At 33.7% G+C, this 21028-nt stretch overlaps 1 protein-coding gene across 1 annotated transcript; it reads right to left on the reverse strand.

Moving 5' to 3' along the window:
- Nucleotides 1-4353: 4353 nt before the first annotated feature.
- LOC138331326 (mitochondrial sodium/calcium exchanger protein-like) lies at nucleotides 4354-20893 on the reverse strand. The gene is made up of 16 exons (XM_069278863.1): nucleotides 20410-20893; nucleotides 18340-18498; nucleotides 17739-17791; nucleotides 16671-16728; nucleotides 16308-16419; nucleotides 15456-15623; nucleotides 13967-14050; nucleotides 12999-13076; nucleotides 11155-11312; nucleotides 9576-9708; nucleotides 9155-9276; nucleotides 8515-8592; nucleotides 7038-7113; nucleotides 6707-6787; nucleotides 6167-6231; nucleotides 4354-5182 (listed from the first exon to the last, which is right to left on the reverse strand). The coding sequence occupies exons 1-16, from the start codon at nucleotides 20647-20649 to the stop codon at nucleotides 4991-4993; spliced, it is 1857 nt and encodes a 618-aa protein (XP_069134964.1). The 5' UTR covers nucleotides 20650-20893; the 3' UTR covers nucleotides 4354-4990.
- Nucleotides 20894-21028: the final 135 nt, after the last annotated feature.

A 21028-nucleotide genomic window follows, 5' to 3' on the forward strand; every position in this document is an offset into this window, starting at 1 on the left:
AATTTATGGCAATTGCGAAAATTCACGAAGTATTACTTTTTCCAAAAAATATTTCAATAGGACCGTTTGATGAATTATCCAAGGTTTGAACGGAATCGACTTCACGACACTTTGAAATTTGTCAATAATTCAAGATGGAAATACCTATATAATTATGCAACAATGAGAAATATCCCTGTAGTATTTTCTAAGACGTCGTGAGGGTAATAAACTTTAAAATTTCAAAATCCGATATGCATGGCAGCCTAACTGTGATGTTTTCCCTGTTTATCACAAAATAAAATGTGCCAAACAATGGATCTAGAGAAAGCCCTTTCTTTGCTTTCTAAGAAATAGCGATATCAAACTTCAATTATCATTATCAAAGATGGCTGCATGTCGGCAATTTTGATAATGAATAGGTTTCAAAATGACATTAATTAACCATAGGGCCCAAGGGGAGTTTACATATGAAATTTGAGACGGATCCCTTCTGTATTTTCTGCACTTTCTACGAAATACAATTTGGACGGATGGGCCACAGACGATTTTAGATTTGAATAGCCCATTGGGCTAAATAAACCATCAGGCGAGCACCTACGTGGTTTTAGAATTAATTTGAATGTTGTGGAGATATAACACAGTATACGTGGCGATTTGTGATGAGAATTCACTCAGATTTTCGTGTTATACATGTAGCTCCATGACATATCAAATTTACTCAAGTTAATCTTAATAATTCAATTTATTATACAAACTCTTTTGAAATTTAAAAATATAATATTAGATTTACAGACAGTAAAACATTATACACAGTGTTATGAAATGGAGCTTTTATTCCTAATGAACATAGAATAAACACATACATGTAACTGTACAAAATGAAACGGTAAAAGAATGGTTAGAATAAATATATCAATATTATTTTACCTGTTATGTGTTCTTGCATATAATTAATCTGGATTAGAAAAGAATATTTCATTCAACTTCACCAGGTGGTCGCTTGTTATGTAATTCTTTTGATAAAACTTATAAAAACATATAAACTCATATTTTTATATATTGCACATAATAAAAAAAGCAAACGTTCAAAATTTTAAATTACCACATAATAATCAAAAGTTCAATTACTATCGATACAATAATGAAAACTTTTCCAGCGGCGTATATACAAAAATGTGTTAAAATAAAACTATAAAAATATATGAATATGCAGTATTGAACGCATTGGCATCATTAAATCAAAAAATATACAGAATGTATGGACACAACCGTTGCAGTCATTGCAACAAATGGACGTGTTTATAATCACAGATGAAATAGATGTAAGATATGTGTTGTTTTTTAACCTCAGAGAGCTGACGTAATAATATCAGTGTACTTACATCTGAGGTATCTAGATAAGGAAGGAAGACTCCGTTCTCTATCTACAATTTATTCTGCAAATCACGCTTTACGTACCCAAAAAAACACCATTTGGTTTAGATTTGAATTGTTAAACCTTCTTTTATGATTTGATGATCAGAAAGAATGGTAAACTACTTTTAAATGTATTTATACTAGTAACCTTTTTACAGTTATCAGAATCCAAAATGGTTACTAGAGACACGAAGACATTTTTATTTCGAAAATGGAATGTACAAATTCTTTCTGTCGCACCTAACAAAAATATCGCTAAACCTTAAGTAACTATTATTTAGGCTCCCAGTTGTGGGGAGTGTCGTCAGCACGACCAATTGTACAATTTTAAGTCCCCACACTATCAGGACGCTACAAAATTTGATGAAATTCCGACCAGTAGTTTGTGAGAAGCAGATGATTTTGTGAATTGTTGACGGACGCCACGGTATGTCATAAGCATATTATCATAACTTATAAAGTTATTAAATAAAGTGTTTTTAAATATTGAATATCTCAACCAAGATATTTGCTAATCAAACTGCATGAAACAAAATGAACATTTTCCAACACATGACTGAGTTTACTATCGCCGAATTTACTATCATTGAGTTTACGATCACTGAGTTTACTAACAATGAGTTTATTGTTACTGAATTAACTTTCACTGAATTTACTATCATTGCGTTTACTATCACTGAGTTCACTATCACTGAGTTTTACTATCATTGAGTTTACTATCAATGCGTTTACTATCACTGAGTTCACTATCACTATCACTATATTACTGAGATTACTATCACTGACTATCACTGAGTTCACTATCACTGAGTTTTATCACTATCATCACTAAGTTTACTTTCACTGAGTTTACTATCACTGAGTAATTGGTTCACTATCACTGAGTTTACATCACTGCGTTTACTATCAAATTTACATCACTGAGTTTTACTATACTGATTTACTATCATGAGTTTCACTATTACTGAGTTTCACTATCACTGAGTTTACTATCACTGAGTTTACTATCACTGAGTTTACTATCACTGAGTTTACATCACTGATTTACTATCATGAGTTTACTATCATGGAGTTTACTATCATTGAGTTTACTATCACTGAGGAGTTAACTATCATTGAGTTTACTATCATTGAGTTCAAACTATCATTGAGTTCACTATCACTGAGTTTACTAACTCACTGAGATCATGAGTTTACTCATCACTGAGTATTTACTATCACTGATTTAAACTATACACTGAAACAAAGTTACTATCACATGAGTTTACTATCACATGGAGTTTAAGGAAAGACTAAAATTGAGTTTACTATCACTGAGACAATTTGGATCTGCATTACTATCACTGAGTTAATTATCATTGAGTTATATTCAACAATCACTGAGTCCAATCAAATAGAACCACAAAATCATTGAATTTTTATCACTGAGTTTACTATCACTGAGTTTACTATCACTGAGTTTACTAACCACTGAGTTTTACAATCACATGAGTTTTCACTAATATATGAGTTTACACTGAGGTTACTATTAATGAGTTTACTATCATGGAGTTTTCACTATCATTTGAGTTTACTATCACAATTGTGTTTCCAACAGATTACACGTTAACTCATAGTTTACTGATCACTGAGTTTACTAACACTGAGTATTACTATCACTGAGGTTACTATATCATGAGTAGTACTATTCACTGTTATCACTAACACTGGCAGTTTACTATCACTGAGTGATTTACTATCAATGAGTTTACTATCCTGAGTTTATCACTGATTTTACCTATCACTGAGATTACCACGTCACTGAGTGATTTACTATCACTGGGATTTACTATCACTGAGTTTACGATCAATTAGTTTCACTATTATTGAGTTTTACTATCACTGAGTTTACTATCACTGAGTTTACTATCATTGAGTTTACTATACTATAACATGAGTTTTACTATCACTGAGTTTACTGATTACAACACTGAGTTTACTATCACTGAGTTTAAACTATCACTGAGTTTACTATCACTGAGTTTACTATCATTGAGTTTACTATCACTGAGTTTACTATCATTGAGTTTACTATCATTGAGTTTACTATCACTGAGTTTACTATCATTGAGTTTACTATCACATTGAGTATCATGAGTTACTGAATCACTGAGTTTACTATCACTGAGTTTACTATCATTGAGTATCTATCATGAGTTTACTATTACATTGAGTTTACTATTATTGGAGTTTACTATCACTGATTTTACTGTCACTGAGTTGTTTGAGTTTTACTTACACAGACTGAGTGAAGTTTACTATCATTGAGTTTACTATCACAATGAGTTTAAGATAATTGGAGTCGGAAGGAGACAAACGATCACTAAACAACAAGGACATGGACTTCATTACTAGTTCAATTATTTGAGTTTACTATCACTGAGTTTTACTATCATTGAGTTTACTATCATTGAGTTTACTATCACTGAGTTTACTATCACTGAGTTTACTATCACTGAGTTTACTATCACTGAGGTTTACTATCACTGAGTTTACAATCAATGATCACATTATGAGTTTTACTATCATGAATTTGAGTTTACAATCAATGGAGTTCTATCATTGAGTTTACTATCACTGAGTTTACTATCACTGAGTTTACTATCACTGAGTTTTTACGATCACTGAATATCACTATCACTGAGTTTACTATCAATGAGTTCACTATTAGTGATTTACTATCACTGAGTTTACTATCACTGCATTTACTCACTGTGTTTACTATCATTGAGTTTACTATCATTGAGTTACTATCATCTGAGTTTACTATCACTGAGTTTCACTAGTTTTACTATTGAGTTTAACGATCATTAGTATCACTACTATTGAGTTCACTATCACTACTAGTTGAGTTTACTATCAATTGAGTTTACTATCATTGAGTTTTACTATCACTGAGGTTACTATCATGAGTTTACTATCACTGAGTTTACTATCACTGAGTTTACTATCATTGAGTTTACTATCACTGAGTTTACTATCACTGAGTTTACTATCACTGAGTTTACTATCACTGAGTTTACTATCACTGAGTTTACTATCATTGAGTTTACTATCTGAGTTTACTATCATTGAGTTTACTATCATGGAGTTTACTATCATTGAGTTTACTTCACACTTCAACAGACTGAGTGAATCTCATTAAATAGAACACAAAATAAATAGGAAAATAGTACAGGTACAAAGAAACAATCACATGATTAATCTCATTATCATGGAGTCGGGAAGGAAGACAAAACCTCGATCACATAAACAACAAGGACATGGACTGCATTACCATGTCAAAAGTTCAATTATTTGAGTGATATTCACAATACTGTAAATCAAATAAATCCCACGTGCAATTAAAATCTAATTTGAATTTGAGGACAAAAAGGATTAGTGAGTAGCAATTGCCATGGAATAGTTTCTGTAACTCGCAAAAGTGTGAAAATACATGGGTTTTCATTGTCACAAAGATGTTATCATACAACAATATATACAAGTATAATTTCAATTGTTATACCCTTCTTATTGATAAACTTAATTAGAGGCACATATGTAAAGGTCATGTCTATATTTTCACATCAATAACGTTAGTCTCGGCTAAAATTGCGACAACCAGAAATATGCCGTAGAGCACTATAAGTATAATTCCGTACGTACGAGACATCTTAAATTTGGACAGTGGCACTATTAGTAAGGAAGTTATGAGGCTCAGCATCAGGAACGCTGCCAACACGACCTCCTCAAAGGTTATCTCCAGCTAGAACAGATACAATACAGGTATATTATCCATTGTGGGCCTTTTAGGTGGAGGTACATATGGTGTTATTCTGCCCTGGTTAAGCTTAAAAATGATCGAGGATGTATATCAAAGTCATTATTTTACATTCAACAATGTATCGCATAGGCGGTATCACGATGTATTATGCATTGTATCGCAGTGTAGGTAACCTGATAGTGTCACTCTACCTGATAGTCATCATGTCACCATGGTAAATTACCTCATAATTGTCATACCATGGTAAACTTTCCTGATAGTCTTACCTTGTTGCCATGGTAATCTACCTGATAGTTGTCACCATGGTAACCTACCTGATATTTGTCACCATGGTAACCTACCTGATAGTTGTCACCATGGTAACCTACCTGATAGTTGTCATCACCATGGTAACCTACCTGATAGTTGTCACCATGGTAACCTACCTGATAGTTGTCACCATGGTAACCTACCTGATAGTTGTCACCATGGTAACCTACCTGATAGTTGTCACCATGGTAACCTACCTGATAGTTAACCACTTGATAGTTGTCACCATGGTAACCTATCTGATGGTTGTCACCATGGTAACCTATCTGATGGTTGTAACTATAGTAACTTTCTTGATAGCTGTCGCCATGGCAACCTACCTAATCACTACCCTTCTGTCTTACAACTGTTACACCAACGACAGGACAATGATTAAAAAATCCAAGATGGTGTCCTCATAGATAGACAACAATACAAGTACAATTTCAACTATTTTTAACCTTCTAATTGATAAACTTAATAAGAGGCACATATGTAAATGTCACGTCTATATTTTCACATCAATAACATAAGTCTCGGCTAAAAATTGCGACAACCAGAAATATGATGTAGAGCACTATAAATATGTCCACAAATAAGATCCCCACCAGTTTTGACCTTTATTTCTTCTCTGCATGGGTGAGGGGTATTATTCGTGGTGAAATATATATAACCTACCTGATAGTCAGCACCATTTTTTATCGTTGCGACTGTAAAAGGTATTCCTATTCCAAGAAGTAAATCTGGTGATTGTTAAGGAAGTAGGTCAAAAAAATTGGATGATTTCATTGTTATACTATTAAGGCCAAAAAAATAATATGTCTGTTTTGGGTTACATTGGCTAAAAAAAAATAGGGTCGGTAGGTCGGGAGGATTTTTTTTTTTTTTTTTTTTTTTTGCGTCTTTCACTCTAAAATAATAGCCGGAACCAGAGTCTGAGATCGAAATCCTGATTTTTAATTTTTTTCGTAGTTGAGAAAAAAATTTATAGTCGGGGATGAAAATTAGGGTCAGTCGGTAAACCCTAAACAGACATTTTTTTTTTTTTGGCCTAATGAATGGTAATATGTCTTTAGAATATACTTCATTAAAACATCCCTTTGCAGCACTTTACAGAAAGAAGTCATAAGTCCAATATATATGATTGATCAAAGAAAAGCATTGCCCAACATGTCACTGTGTCTATTCTTCATGAGAACATTTACTTGGAAAGGATACTGAACAGCGGTCCACCAAAACACGCCGATATTCCCATCCTCGGATAGCCCTGTCTAGCCATCACAGTATCCGCTATCAAATCTGTTAACAAAAGCATTTAACTCATTAAGATGTGCCTATCAAACGAAATACTTTGATAAAATCGATATAGTTGCATGTTTATTAATTTGGTCAAAATGAATATTCTGAATATCTGAAATAATACAACTTTTAAAGATCGATAAAAATCTCCCCAGGCCATTGATAAATCCTAGCCATTCAACTCAGCACTAATACTATTTCCTAGCCCTTCAACTCGCCACTTATACTATTTCCTAGCCCTTCTACTTACCACCAATACTATTTCCCCAAGCCAGTAAAGTCAGCCCCAAGATAGCATTGCTGATATTGAGTACAATTCCAAAAGTCTGAAATCAATCAAAAGATTCTGATGTATTTATGATGTATGACGTATTTGTGATGTATGATGTATTTATGATGTATTTACGATGTATTTATGATGTATGATATTTTTGTGATGTATGATGCATTCATGATGTATGATGTATTTATGATGTATCTATGATGTATGATGAATTTATGATGTATGATGTATTTATGATGTATGACGTATTTATGATATATGATGTATTTGTGATGTATGATATATGTATAAAATATTTGTGGTGTATGATGTATTTATGATGTATTTACGATGGATTGTATATTTATGATTTATTTATTATGTATGATGTATTTATGATGTATTTATGATTATTATATGATGATTGTGTATTATGATGTATGTAGTATGATTATTTATGATGTATATTATATGATGTATGTATGATGTATTTTGATGTATGATTTATTTATGATGTATTTATGATAAATATTATGATGTATTGTATGTATGTATGATGTATATATGTGTATTTATGATTTATTTATGATAATGTATGATGTATTTATATATGTATGATGTAATGTATTTATGATGTATTTTATGATGTATGATGTATTTATTATGTATGATGTATTTATGATGTATTTATATGATGTATTTATGATGTATTTATGATGTATGATGTATTTATGATGCATTATGATGTATGATGTATGTATGTATTATGATATATGTATGTATTTATAATGTATTGTATTTACGTATTTAATGATGTATTTGTGATGTAGTGTATGATGTATTTGTGATGTATGATGTATTTATGATATATGTATGATGTATTTATAATGTCTGATGTATTTATGATTTATGATTTTTAATGCATGATGCATTTATATATATGCATGATGTATTTATGATATATGATGTATTTATGATGTAAAATGCTGATTCAGTCATCACCTAATAGGTAATAATGTTTCAGCATTCGTGTAAACAATGTATATCAGGTACTAGTTATAATTAAAATTGTATAGTCATATTGCAAAATTTTTAAATAATTATATTTAAATTTACAGTTTTAAGCAAAATTGTGAAATGCTTGACCTGCAAGATAAAATTGGCATAGAATTTGGTCATAGAAATTTTGACTGCTCAAAAAAGCAGATCCTTCAACATGAAGATATACGTATATGAGAGTCAAATCATCTGATATACATAAATTGTAAAAGCAAAATATTATCAACAGGTCTTTCCCTGATTGTTTCCAGTCCAAAACACATGAACATGAAGTTTGTAGAGCAAAATTCATATGATAAAGCCTTCTTCCTAATAATTTATCTTGAAAAGCAAAATTTTTAACATGATTTAATAAATAGCAAATCATCAAAACTATAATTATCTTAAGTTTTCTGCCCATCTTTACCTGAAGAATGTTGACGATTTCATTAGCTACTGAGTAGATCCATATACATGCCACAAGGAAACCAAGGTATGCAAATGCCTAAACAAAAATAATGCAACTGTATCAATTTAAGTAGCCATGGACCCAGTTTTACCATCATTCCTTCAGCTTAGGAATTCCTTAACATAAAATTTCCCATAGTAAAGTATTACAGAAGTTAACGAGTCTTCCTTAAAATCTGTAATGCTTTCCCATGGGAAATTATAAGTTAAGGAATTCCTTACAGTTAAGGAATGTTAGTGAAACTAGGCCTAGGTACATAAATGCCTAGACACAAAGTAATACAACTGTATTAATTATCTAGGAAGCCAATGCACTAGACATAATGCAATATACCGTAGATACAATTATTATTTCAAGGACGTGAATATTTTGTTTTCACAATTATTTTTATAATGTTGAAACTTTATTATTCTCAAAGCATTTTGTTTTCACAATTATATTTTATAATGTTGAAACTTCATTATTCTCAAAGCAATTGTATTCTTCTAAATCAAATACAAAACTTTAACGTTTCATAATTATATATATATAAACATATATAATTGTTCTTCTCATATATGTTTGGCTGTTAGCGGACTAATTCCAACATGTGACGTACTGGGTGATATTTTGGTTGTTCATCATCCTTTGAAGTGAAGAACACTAGAGCGGAGAGCGCTGCACCGATGATCAGAGCGAGAGCCCACACTGGAAACGTTCCCCCAATGGTGTCAAGGCCAACTACAACCCATAGTGTTAGATACAGCAAAAAAATTCATACTTTTACAACAGAAATTAAATTTTGTTTTGTCTAATAAATATCAGTAATTGTAAAAGTTTTTCATTTCATAACTCATCAATTTGGTGAGGAAATAGAAAAATTGTCCAAAATGCAAATTTCAAAAATCTGATAGACAAAAATACGAAGTAAGACACACAATTTAAGTGACAAACCAACAATATTTATAATTATAACTCAATGTTTTATATATTATGAAATAAACCTTTGTGTACAGTACTTTAAGATGTTAAAGACCTACCCTTGGTAGCCAGGGAAGAAAAGACGAGTCCAGTGAAACACTGTAGGGAATTAAGGTATCTATTCCACTTATGTTTGTCTTCTTCTTTGTCTACAACCGGAACTGTGATGATGAGTAGAAACATGATCGGGGCCTGTAATAGAACAAACATGATCAGGGCCTGTAATAAAACAAACATCATCAGGGCCTGTAATAGAACAAACATGATCAGGGCCTGTAATAGAACAAACATGATCAGGGCCTGTAATAGAACAAACATGATCAGGGCCTGTAATAGAACAAACATGATCAGGGCCTGTAATAGAACAAACATGATCAGGGCCTATAATAAAACAAACATGATCAGGGCCTATAATAAAAAACAGTGGGCCTGTAATAAAACAAACATGATCAGGGCCTGTAATAGAACAAACATGATCTGGGCCTATAATAAACAAACATAACAGGGCCTGTAATAGAACAAACATGATCAGGGCCTGTAATAGAACAAACATGATCAGGGCCTGTAATAGAACAAACATGATGGGCCTTATAAACAAACATAATCAGGGTCTATAATATAACAAACATGAACGGGGCCTGTAATAGAACAAACAAAATTGGGACCTGTAATAGAACAAACATTACCGGGGCCTGTAATTGAACAAACATAATTGGGGCCTGTTATTGAACAAACATAAATGGGGCCTGTAATAGAACAAACATAATTAGGGCCTGTAATAGAACATGCATGATCAAGGTCTGTAATAGAACACACATGATCCAGGTCTGTGATAGAACAAACATAATTAGGGCCTGTAATAGAACACACATGATCGAGGTCTGTAATAGAACAAACATAATTGGGGCCTGTAATAGAACAAACAATATCTGGGCCTGTAATAGAACATGCATGATCGAGGTCTGTAATAGAACAAACATAATTGGGGCCTGTAATAGAACAAACATGATTTGGGCCTGTAATAGAACACACATGATCGAGGTCTGTAATAGAACAAACATAATTGGGGCCTGTAATAGAACAAACAATATCTGGGCCTGTAATAGAACATGCATGATCGAGGTCTGTAATAGAACAAACATAATTGGGGCCTGTAATAGAACAAACATAATTTGGGCCTGTAATAAGAACATGCATGATCGAGGTCTGTATAGAAAAAACATAATTGGGGCCTGTAATAGAACAAACATAATTGAGGCCTGTAATAGAACAAACATAATTGGGGTCTGTAATAGAACAAACATAATTGGGGCCTGTAATAGAACATGCATGATCGAGGTCTGTAATAGAACAAACATAATTGGGGCCTGTAATAGAACAAACATAATTGGGGCCTGTAATAGAACATGCATGATCGAGGTCTGTAATAGAACAAACATAATTTGGGCCTGTAATAGAACATGCATGATCGAGGCCTGTCATAGAACAAACATGGTCGAAACCTGTAATAGAACAAACAATATCTGGGCCTGTAATTGAACATGCATGAAGGGGCCTGTAATAGAGCAGTTTATAATCTCACAGGACATATAAACATAATTGGGACCTGTAATAAAACAAATATAAATATGCACTTACCTTAAAAACTTCATATACTTTTGTGTATATTTTCATGTCAGGCCACTTTTCTATATCTATGGGGTTAATAGCTGCCAGGAACTCTTGTAATGAATTTGTTTCTGTAGGCTCTTCCTCTGTCGACCTGTTTATTCTGTCGTCAAGGAGAGGATCACGCTCTGAAAAAAAAAAAAAATATTAATGTGAATTTTTTGTTTCATCAAGGACAGGATAACGCTTTTTAAAATATGGACATTTACTCTCTCTGTACTTTGTATTCTTTCCAGATTCTGTTCCCGAAGTGTCCATATCAGCCTCCCCTTCCTCGAAGTTTTTGAGAAAATGCCAGACAAAATGTCCAGTTGTTGTGTTCTTAAATGAATTAATTTAATTGAACTGACTTGGAAATTATTTTGTGAGCTATCTAAAATCTGCATCAAGATTTTATTTTTATATTGCAATCTGGCATAAAGGTGCAGCTAATCAAGATTTTGGGTTGATGATAATGTCAGCTGAATTTTATACACATGGTTGAAATACATATTTATTTAGCACCTACAAAGTTTGTTTCAAACCTAAAATGCTTTAATATCGTATATGACTGCATTGAAAATTTAATTTGTGAAGAAAGAACGTCAATATCAAGAGTCAACAATGGGGAAGAGGGAGGGAAATTAAAATCCCTGTCAATTACCGTCGGCAATGGTACGGAAAGATTAAAGGGACAATGCAATGAGGCTAATTCTGTAACATAACCACGAACAAAATATGACATAATGAACATATTGTTCTACATTCCTTATGAAACATTTAGCAAGAAATATTGACAAATTCCAAGACATTGTTAAGTATTTTGATTGACACCGTTGATATTCCTAATCGTTGATCAATACAATTAAGCAGGTATAAACATGCATGCTGTACCCATACCCTAGAACGAATATACGTACCCGGCCTACTATACCTTTCGGCCGGGTACGAATTGGTCCCTATGTGTTGTAGTGGAGCACTGCCTCCGAAAATCACTCAGGCATAGTTTTCTATACTTTTTTGTAGGTTTCCAATTATTTTATGCGTATACATGCATTTACATATTATTTTTGTCCAAAAAAAACATAACTACCATTCTTAATATCTACCGTACCGCTTACAAGACGTCAAATTCACAATTTGAGGACTTGCCGTATAAATTCCCTTCAGAAAGACCTTCATATGTATTATGTGAAAAAATAATGCCTCAATGAGAATTTGAAATTTTATGTGGTTCAGTTTTATTGCCTAGTAGATAAGCGATATCAAACAAGTACAATAAATATGCAAACAAGTCATGTTTGTAAATCAAATGCAATACATAACCACTGAGGAGTTGACATAAATTTATAGTTATTTAGACAAGATCTAGAATATGCCCCTAATAACGTAAACACACTACTGTAAGAGCAATTTCAGTAGTTCTAGACAAAAATTTCTTTACAACACTGGCAAGGGCCATACACTGGCAAGGGCAAGGGTTCGGCATACAAGACGTCCGACCCCAATGTGTAATGGCGGACAGCAAGCGAGTGATAACATATCACATACATTTCACTACCGTTTGGCTTTTCTGATATATCACAGTAAAACCAACTAATCTAATTTCCATTAGAACTGGTTTGATTCCGATATATATGCTAATTTTAATGTACTCTTAGACTGAATTGTCCTTTCAAATGTTGCAAATTCTGTCATCAAGGACTGTGCTCCATAAAATACTGATGTTAATGTACTTACGTGTCAACTGGATCAGTAGGCCCATTAAATGCTAGATATAGCTATTAAGAAGTTCAGTCCAGACATTCTGATGTGATCATGTTTCTCTGACTTACCAGATTTCTGATTGCTTCCTGGCAAAGTTTCATAAGAATCGTCATTTTCTTCTCGTACTGTAACCTCGCCATCCTTTACTGAAATACAGAGCAACTACTGTAGTATTGATAATTTTCACTTGGCTTATAATTTCTCTAAATTCGCAGTTTAATCCAACTAGCTTTGACACACAGCAAAATTTGACACCTTTCAAAATTTATCAAAATCAAAGCTTCACATATTACAGTCTGTCATATGAATGACACTTTCAAAGGCTTACAGCCAAGATAATTCTCAAATTATGTAAACAGTGAATCAGTTCCAAACAGTAAACCGCGAAAATTTGCACCCGTGAAATTTTACCGAGTGTACAGTAGTAAATCAAGGTCAATATTGTATCGTATTTACATACATTTCAAGGTTTCAATTGAAAAAAAATTTTTTTTTAAACATTTGATCATTAGCCCAATATATAAGCAATGTTACGGTAATTGATTATCTTGTATTTTCCTGATACATTATCATAAATGGTTGATATTAGACCAAATCAAAGTTACGGTAATTAATTATCTTGTATTTTCCTGATACATTGACATAAATAGTTGATATTAGACTAAATTTAATCTTTACTTATTCCCTTCATAGCTACAAGTATGTAAATTCCAATGTACCAATAAGAATTGTCCATTGTATGTACTGTACTCATTGTTATTGTACTGTGTTGTATTGTATTATTATGCTGAAAACTAATAAAAAAATTCATGAAAAAAAAAAAAAGTAAAAAAAATATTGTACTGTATTGTTAGTTACGTCCTGTGTTCTGAATATCCAATCTCATGATGATAGACTGTCATGATGAAGGTGTCTTTTAACTTATTCACCCCTGAAATTTCATAATGGACTGGTCTATTCTTTGATTTAGAAGAGTCTAAATGTGTCTACAGGGGTGAATGAGTTAATATTTGTGGCGTTACGCGGGAATACTTACAGGGAACAAAGCTTTTGTATTTCTGATAAATATATCTGCCAAACACGACCACCACCACGTAGCCGGCATACATCAGGATGAAGCCTACAATAGAAAACGTTATTGACATCACCATTACATAAAATCTATAAATATAAACTTTATTTATTTTACATCGATTGAGAAACAAGTTATACAACTTATATAAATCACTCTCGATGGCCCGGATGTAAGCGCGCAAGGGGTCTTAGTGTGGGAGGAAACTGGAGTGCCCGGAGAAAACCCACGTGATCGGGCAGGTGACCCCTGGCCTTTTCACGTCCGTGCCGGGGATCGAACCCCGGCTGGCTAGGTGAAAGGCGAGCGGCTTAACCACTACACCACCCGATCACCCATAAAATCTATAAATATACATGAACATGATAAAGTATTAATATACAGTTATCATAAATAAGAGCATAATGAGCACACAGTATTATGAGTAATATTTGCGAGACATTTATTTGTGGTTTTCCTGAAATCTGCTATTTTTAAACACCAGAATTTCACTACTGGCATTCAAAAGTGCATTGAACATATCAGATATACAGAGGAATCACAAACCGCAAATTAAAACTAAGCGAATATGTTCCGTTAACAAAACAACAAAAATGTGCCCACCAATTTAAAGCACTATACATTGTGTAGAGTACACTTACATGCATCATACATACTGTAAACATACACATTTTAGTGGTAATATTATTTTACAACTTTTTTAGAAAAGCTACACTAAAAACGTTTATAAGTGAGAGGCATTTGTCACTCAGGGATTTGGACCAATATGTCGCAAGCGCTTTTGTATTTGTGCACTGACTGTGATGTTGGTTGACGATTGATTTTCCTTTGATATCCGCCGGCCCAACATTTGATATTGGAGTAGACATCGTGGAATTTCTTAAGCTTTACATTTGTGTTTCTTTTGACTCGATAAGACAAGTATTTGTTAAGAAAAATGTTTTTTATTTCCCGGTTCATAGGCTACTTGCATGGTGTTTAGTAATGTAAAGAGACAGTCACGAATCCTTCTCACTTATAAATCTTTGACTAAAATATGGTGGCGTTAATCTTATTACCGGTATATTGTTGATACAGCCATCGCAAAATTTGCGAAAGTAAATTAATTGCACATGAAAGAAAGTTGGTTTACAAAATTAAAGGGCACTCAAATCTCAGGACCTTACAACAAATACTTTATTCGACCCAATAAGCGCCCATGTCCCTATAAGCGTCCTCCCCCTTTTTGAGGCCTCAATTTCAATTGTCCACGCATAAATAAAGAAAAAAACTACAAAATACTGTCTAGATTTTCAATAATTTTGTCTTATTAGCACCTTTTCATTTTTTCAATTTTTTAAACGCCCTGGGCGCTTATTGGGTTGAATACAGTAGGTTTTCTACAGTAGCACAGAAGCGTTCAGATATGAACTATTTTCCTATACATTTCCTATATAGATACACCGATCATCACCTATAGCCTCTATTTTCTTGATCTCCTTCTTCCACAGAATGGTGAAGCTCCAGAAGGCAGCGGCTAGATAAAATATGACATCCCTGAGAAACGGCCGCTGCATGGCCTGGAAGGGACAGATGACAGCGATGGATCCAGCTACAATGGTCGTCACAAACACACCAGCTCCTACATGGGATCAATAAAATACTGTTAAAGTGGAGTGCTAATTTTGCCATTTGCGAGCATAAAACTTTCACTGTGGTGTTATTTTCGCAATTCCGTCTTTGTAAAGAGTTAGCTCCCTTGTGAGTATCTATTGTTACATCATTATTTTGTGAACACAATGGACGTTATTTTCTCTGAAAAGTACATGTATGATGTTACGCTCACAAACATATGACATCATTATCAATACCTACCCGCAAGGGCAGATAACTCTGTAATATGCAAATACAGAATAGATATACCTTCAGATGTTTTCGCTGTACAGTTCATACATTCACAGAATATTACATGCGGAGGAAATTTCCGCAAACAAGCGACCTTCGCGGAATAAGTTGAAATTTCCCTCTTGCATAAATTTATACAGTATTAGTTACAAACAAGTTATTGCAAACATTTCTTTGACTTGACAAATATTATATTCATTTGTGTATTTTTTTCAGACAAAGTTATTAAAGCTAATTAATATGACCCAAATGACCTTGATTAAAAGTTTAAAATTATTTCATGATGTACATGTATATGAACATACTTATTACCATTTTCTTCTAAAATACTATAGGGCCATTATCAAATATCTCGGTCTATTAGTAATTGATAATACTATCTTTCTAACCACAATTCATTCCCCTCATGCCCTTTACCTACCAAACAAGGCCCCAATCGCCAATCCGGCATCTCCATTTTTGGCGTTACCAATGGCCGCAATTGCTGAGAAAATGTCGGGAGCACCATTGCCAAAAGCCAGGAAGGTGACACCCTTTGTTTTGGGTCAAGGAATGAATGTTTTATGCGTTTCACAAAAATTGTACAATTATTACTGTATAGAGGGTTATTTTTGCAATTTGACCTAAAAACAAGAAAATTAAATAATAACAATATTTTTTGGCATATCTAGCTATCCAGGTATATGATTCAACCATTTCTAATATTTCGCAGATTAAATTTTCGTTACCATAGTAACGTGCCGCAAAAATATCATACCCGCCATTGTTTTTTTGTAAAGGATACAGCAACATTGTGACTCAAGTGCATGGTCTCTGATATCACTGATAAAGCTGGGCAGAAACTGAAACAAACACAAAGAAACAATAACTGGAATCAATATGAACAAAGTCTGTTCACAATAATAGGGGTATATATATGTACCGTATATTCCCTATTAAGAGAGCCTCCTCTAATAAGTGCCCCCCCACCCCTCCTACGTTTTTTGCCGAAAAAAATCAACTTATTTCATACAATTGTTGTGGCAGATTGTGACAATTTGTCTTGGAGGTGCTACTAAAATAGTGTCTCACATCAGTTTGATGTTTAACATATCTATATCATCTTGTATAAGAACTAAATTTATTATATTGGACAACTTAGGACATGTTTGCCGAATGTTTATGCAAAGAACAGCGAGATTGCCGTGTTCAAAACAAAACATGTCACTTGAATGTCCCACACACGCGTGTGGATGAAAACTAATTGGCATATGCAAGATGACTATAGTATGTTTCAGAAAAAAACATGTAAAAATGGTCTCAAATAACAGCGCCTCCCTTGGCCAATTACCTGCGCCCAGCACTCTTATTAGTGAAAATACGGTATGTATGTTGTAAAGTAAGTACTTTACTACAATTAATCTGATCTTTTATCATGATAATCACACAACCCCACTGTTCTAACCTTTATCAGCTAATCAAAAGGCTGTTTTAAAAAGATGATAATTCTGACTAGTCTGACAGTCAATAACTTCAAAAACATAAAGTAATGATCATTGTCATCATTTACACAGGTTTTCAGTGGAGTTACTGTATTCGACCCAATAAACTCCCAGGCTGCTTAAAAATTGAAATAAAATGAAGGGGCGCTTAATAGTACTAAATTGGACTAACTTTTCACAAAATTATTGCACAAAGAAAACCATTAATCAATTTTCAAAATAAATCAAATAGAGAAAACTACACAGTTTTCAAAATTTTAGTCTGCAATTAATTTGAGGTAATTAACTTGTGACCTCTACAGGCGTAGAGTCAGTTTTAGGGACGAGTCGAATGATTGAGTTGGATAAGCCAATTATATGGTAATACTTACAAATCATCGGCTGTGACAGCTAGGCCTATGAAAAGGAATATCCACCATAGAAACTGAAATTTAGAAATCAAAATTGAAAATTCAGAGGAAAAATGGCACAACTTTTCTGTTATTTACATATTATCAGTTGGTATGACAATGTTTTAATTGGTGGGAAAAGGTACTCATCAATAGTTATTCTGTTTTTGCATATTACAGAGTTATCTCCCCAATGGGTAGGTATATATAGTGACGTCATTATTTTGTGAGCAAACCTCATGTTGTTTTCTCTCAAAATATGACTTTAAACATGACTTAACAATCAATATCTACACGCAAGGTCAGATAACTATGTAATATGCAAATAGGGAATATATTAGTTACAGTTAACTAACTTTCTTTTGCGTGCAATTTATTTGTGCGGATTTCGCAATCCAAATAAATTCGGGAAAGTTTATTTCTGTGAACTAACATCCACATCATTGAAACTGATAGGAATTTCCCCTCATATTTTTTTTCAAATTCACAAATGTTAATCTTCGCGAAATTGTTTTGAAATGGAAATCGCGAAATTAAGTAGTCGCGAAAGAAAGTGTGTACATAGTATAGTGGTCATACTCACCAGAATGATCATGGCCAGAACTTCGATGTGTTTGCCGTGGCCAAAATCACAGTATACAAACTGTGTGTAGTCAAGGAAGCCCTCGTCGATTTGACAGTCATCTGTCTGCTTGACAAAATCACATCTCTCATCTGCCTTCTTGTTGAGAACTTCTCTACACTGAAACAGGTAACATCAAACGATGGGTGTCTCCTTATTACTCCTCGATCTCCAGGGGATTCGTGAAGAAGGTGTATGTGATCGTAACCCCCAGAGATCAAGGATTTTTCTAATATATACTCAGTGAACCTACTTGTTTATACCATTTGTACTATTCACACTTAGTAGGATGGTGTTAATTTAAAAGAAGCCTAGGTTTAAAAACAAAAAAATACCAGAAGATGACAACTTTAAGCATGTAAATAAGGATTTCATAAGCTAAATGCGCTTTTAATTATAGTAAATTGGAAAATCAATCAATATATGGTCTTTTAGTATCAAATTCTAAAAGTCTGCAGGTCTGTACCCACTAGTTAAAAGGTCCAATAGATCTTTAAAGCCTGTCATTCTGAAAGACCAATAGAACAAAGGCTTATTTTTTAAGTCCAAGGTCTCTAGGTTCAACAACTGATAAGTCCACAGGTCCAATGGCCAAAAGGCCTTTTAGTCCAATAGTATTTAGGTCCAAAAGCCCATAAGTCCATAGGTCCAATAGGCTAAAATCCTGTTAGTCCAATAGTCTACAGGTCTAAAAGCCCAATAAGTCCGTAGGCCTTGTTAGTCCAATAGTCTTTAGGTCCAAAGACCAATAAGTCTGTAGGCCTTGTTAGTCCAATAGTCTTTAGGTCCAAAGGCCAATAAGTCTATAGGCCTTGTAAGTCCAATAGTCTTTAGGTCCAAAGATCTGTGAGTCCACAGGTCCAATAGGCCAAAGTCCTGTTAGTCGAATAGTCTTTAGGTCAAAAGGTTCATATTAGTTCAAAGTTCCTGTGGTTCAAATACCTGTTAGTGAGAAAGTTCAATGATCCAAAGGTTCGTTTGTCTGTCAGGCCTTGGGACCGTTAACCCATTTTATGTTGTTTTCTTTAAAAGACTGTTTGAAAATTTATATATTGAAAGAAAATTGTTTTATATTTATATATTATATTTAATGTTGAGTTTGCTTAGAAAAATAATGATACAAGGAATCCTGTTAATAACATATTCCATTTGTCAGATAAAATGTGATATTATGAGGAATGTGACTGTTTCTAAATGTACAACGATAGGCCACATTGCAGAAAGTTCATTCAAAACTGAAGCGGTGTAAAACTAGGTCAAAATGTAAACAATGTCAAAATGTATTCTCATGCAGGTCAGAGGTCAGAAGTGATCAGAGTTTACTAGTTTCATTGAGGCGGAGCGAAGTTGGTTTTTAATCAGAAAAACTGGGATAACATGCTGTCAAGAAAATGTGATAGAGAAATCCAACATTTATACAGTTTATAAAAGCATTTCTTTATCATATGTTTTATGATTGTTAAAAAATGTAGAATTTTGTTTGATTGGTAACTAGTTACATATAAATTGAAGTGTTGCAAGTCAGATAGTTACAATCTAAGCAAGGTTTTTGGTGTAAATCATTGTTACTTACAGATGTTAGGCAAATTGATTGTTACAAAGTTTCCTGAAATTCAATTAGTTAGTACATCTTACATCAAAACTTAAAAATTAGAAATTTGTGTACAAATTAAATCAAAACCATGTTAATATATATACACATGTAGTATCCAGGCTTCAGAATACATGTACAAAAAATATTGTCACTTTTGGACCACATGATATGTTGGTGGCTGCGGTGGCCGAGAGGTTAAGATATCTGGACATATTGCCACCAACCCTCCACTTCTGGGTCGCGAGTTTAAATCCCAAGTGGCCCTGAAACAGTTGCCAGGTACTAACCACTGGTCGGTGATTGACTCCGGGTACTCTGGATTTCATCCACCAACAAACCTGGCACGTCCTTACATGACACAATAAAACCAAATCTGGAGCACATGACGTTATTTATAAAGATCTATGATATTGGGCTGTTTTGTTTAATTTGCTTACCTCCACGTCGTCGTCATCTCCTAACGACTGTGAGATGTTCGGTGTAGTGTCACTCGTCCAGTGCAGTTTCCGAAGTACTGAGCCTGATGCAGGTCGCCTAGGGAAATATCGCACAACTTGAGGAGTAGAAAATGTCTCCTGGTAAAAATAATAGACCAGAAAAACGCCAGACAGAATTAAAAGTCCGATAAACTTTCTGCCTCCCCGATCAGTGTCCAGTTTACATGGCCTGGAGTCCATTTTATCTCAGTGATCCCTGCAGCCCATGGACGATTTGACAGCTCGGTGTGTATTGTGGTTTCAATGTGGGTCATCTTATCATAACAATCTATTGTAAATACTAGGACACACATGATAACATTATATCAATATATCAATCGCATAGTCGCTCTCTGGACCCAGGTGCTGTTCGGATAAGTCGCTGCGTATCAGATTGTCGCCGATATCGATGCTTCTTTCGTTTTCAGCATATTTTACACTGTCAACTTAGAGTTGTCCCCCTTTTAACATATCCGTCGATTTCGTGTTTAGGGGTCCGAACAAGGGTAATTTATAAGTATTATCATAATTAAAATAAGTGCTTTGTATGTATCATTTTTGATAGAAACAACAATATTAA

The sequence above is a fragment of the Argopecten irradians genome, chromosome 9, assembly GCF_041381155.1.
Source record: "Argopecten irradians isolate NY chromosome 9, Ai_NY, whole genome shotgun sequence".
NCBI classification, from domain to species: Eukaryota; Metazoa; Mollusca; class Bivalvia; order Pectinida; family Pectinidae; genus Argopecten; species Argopecten irradians.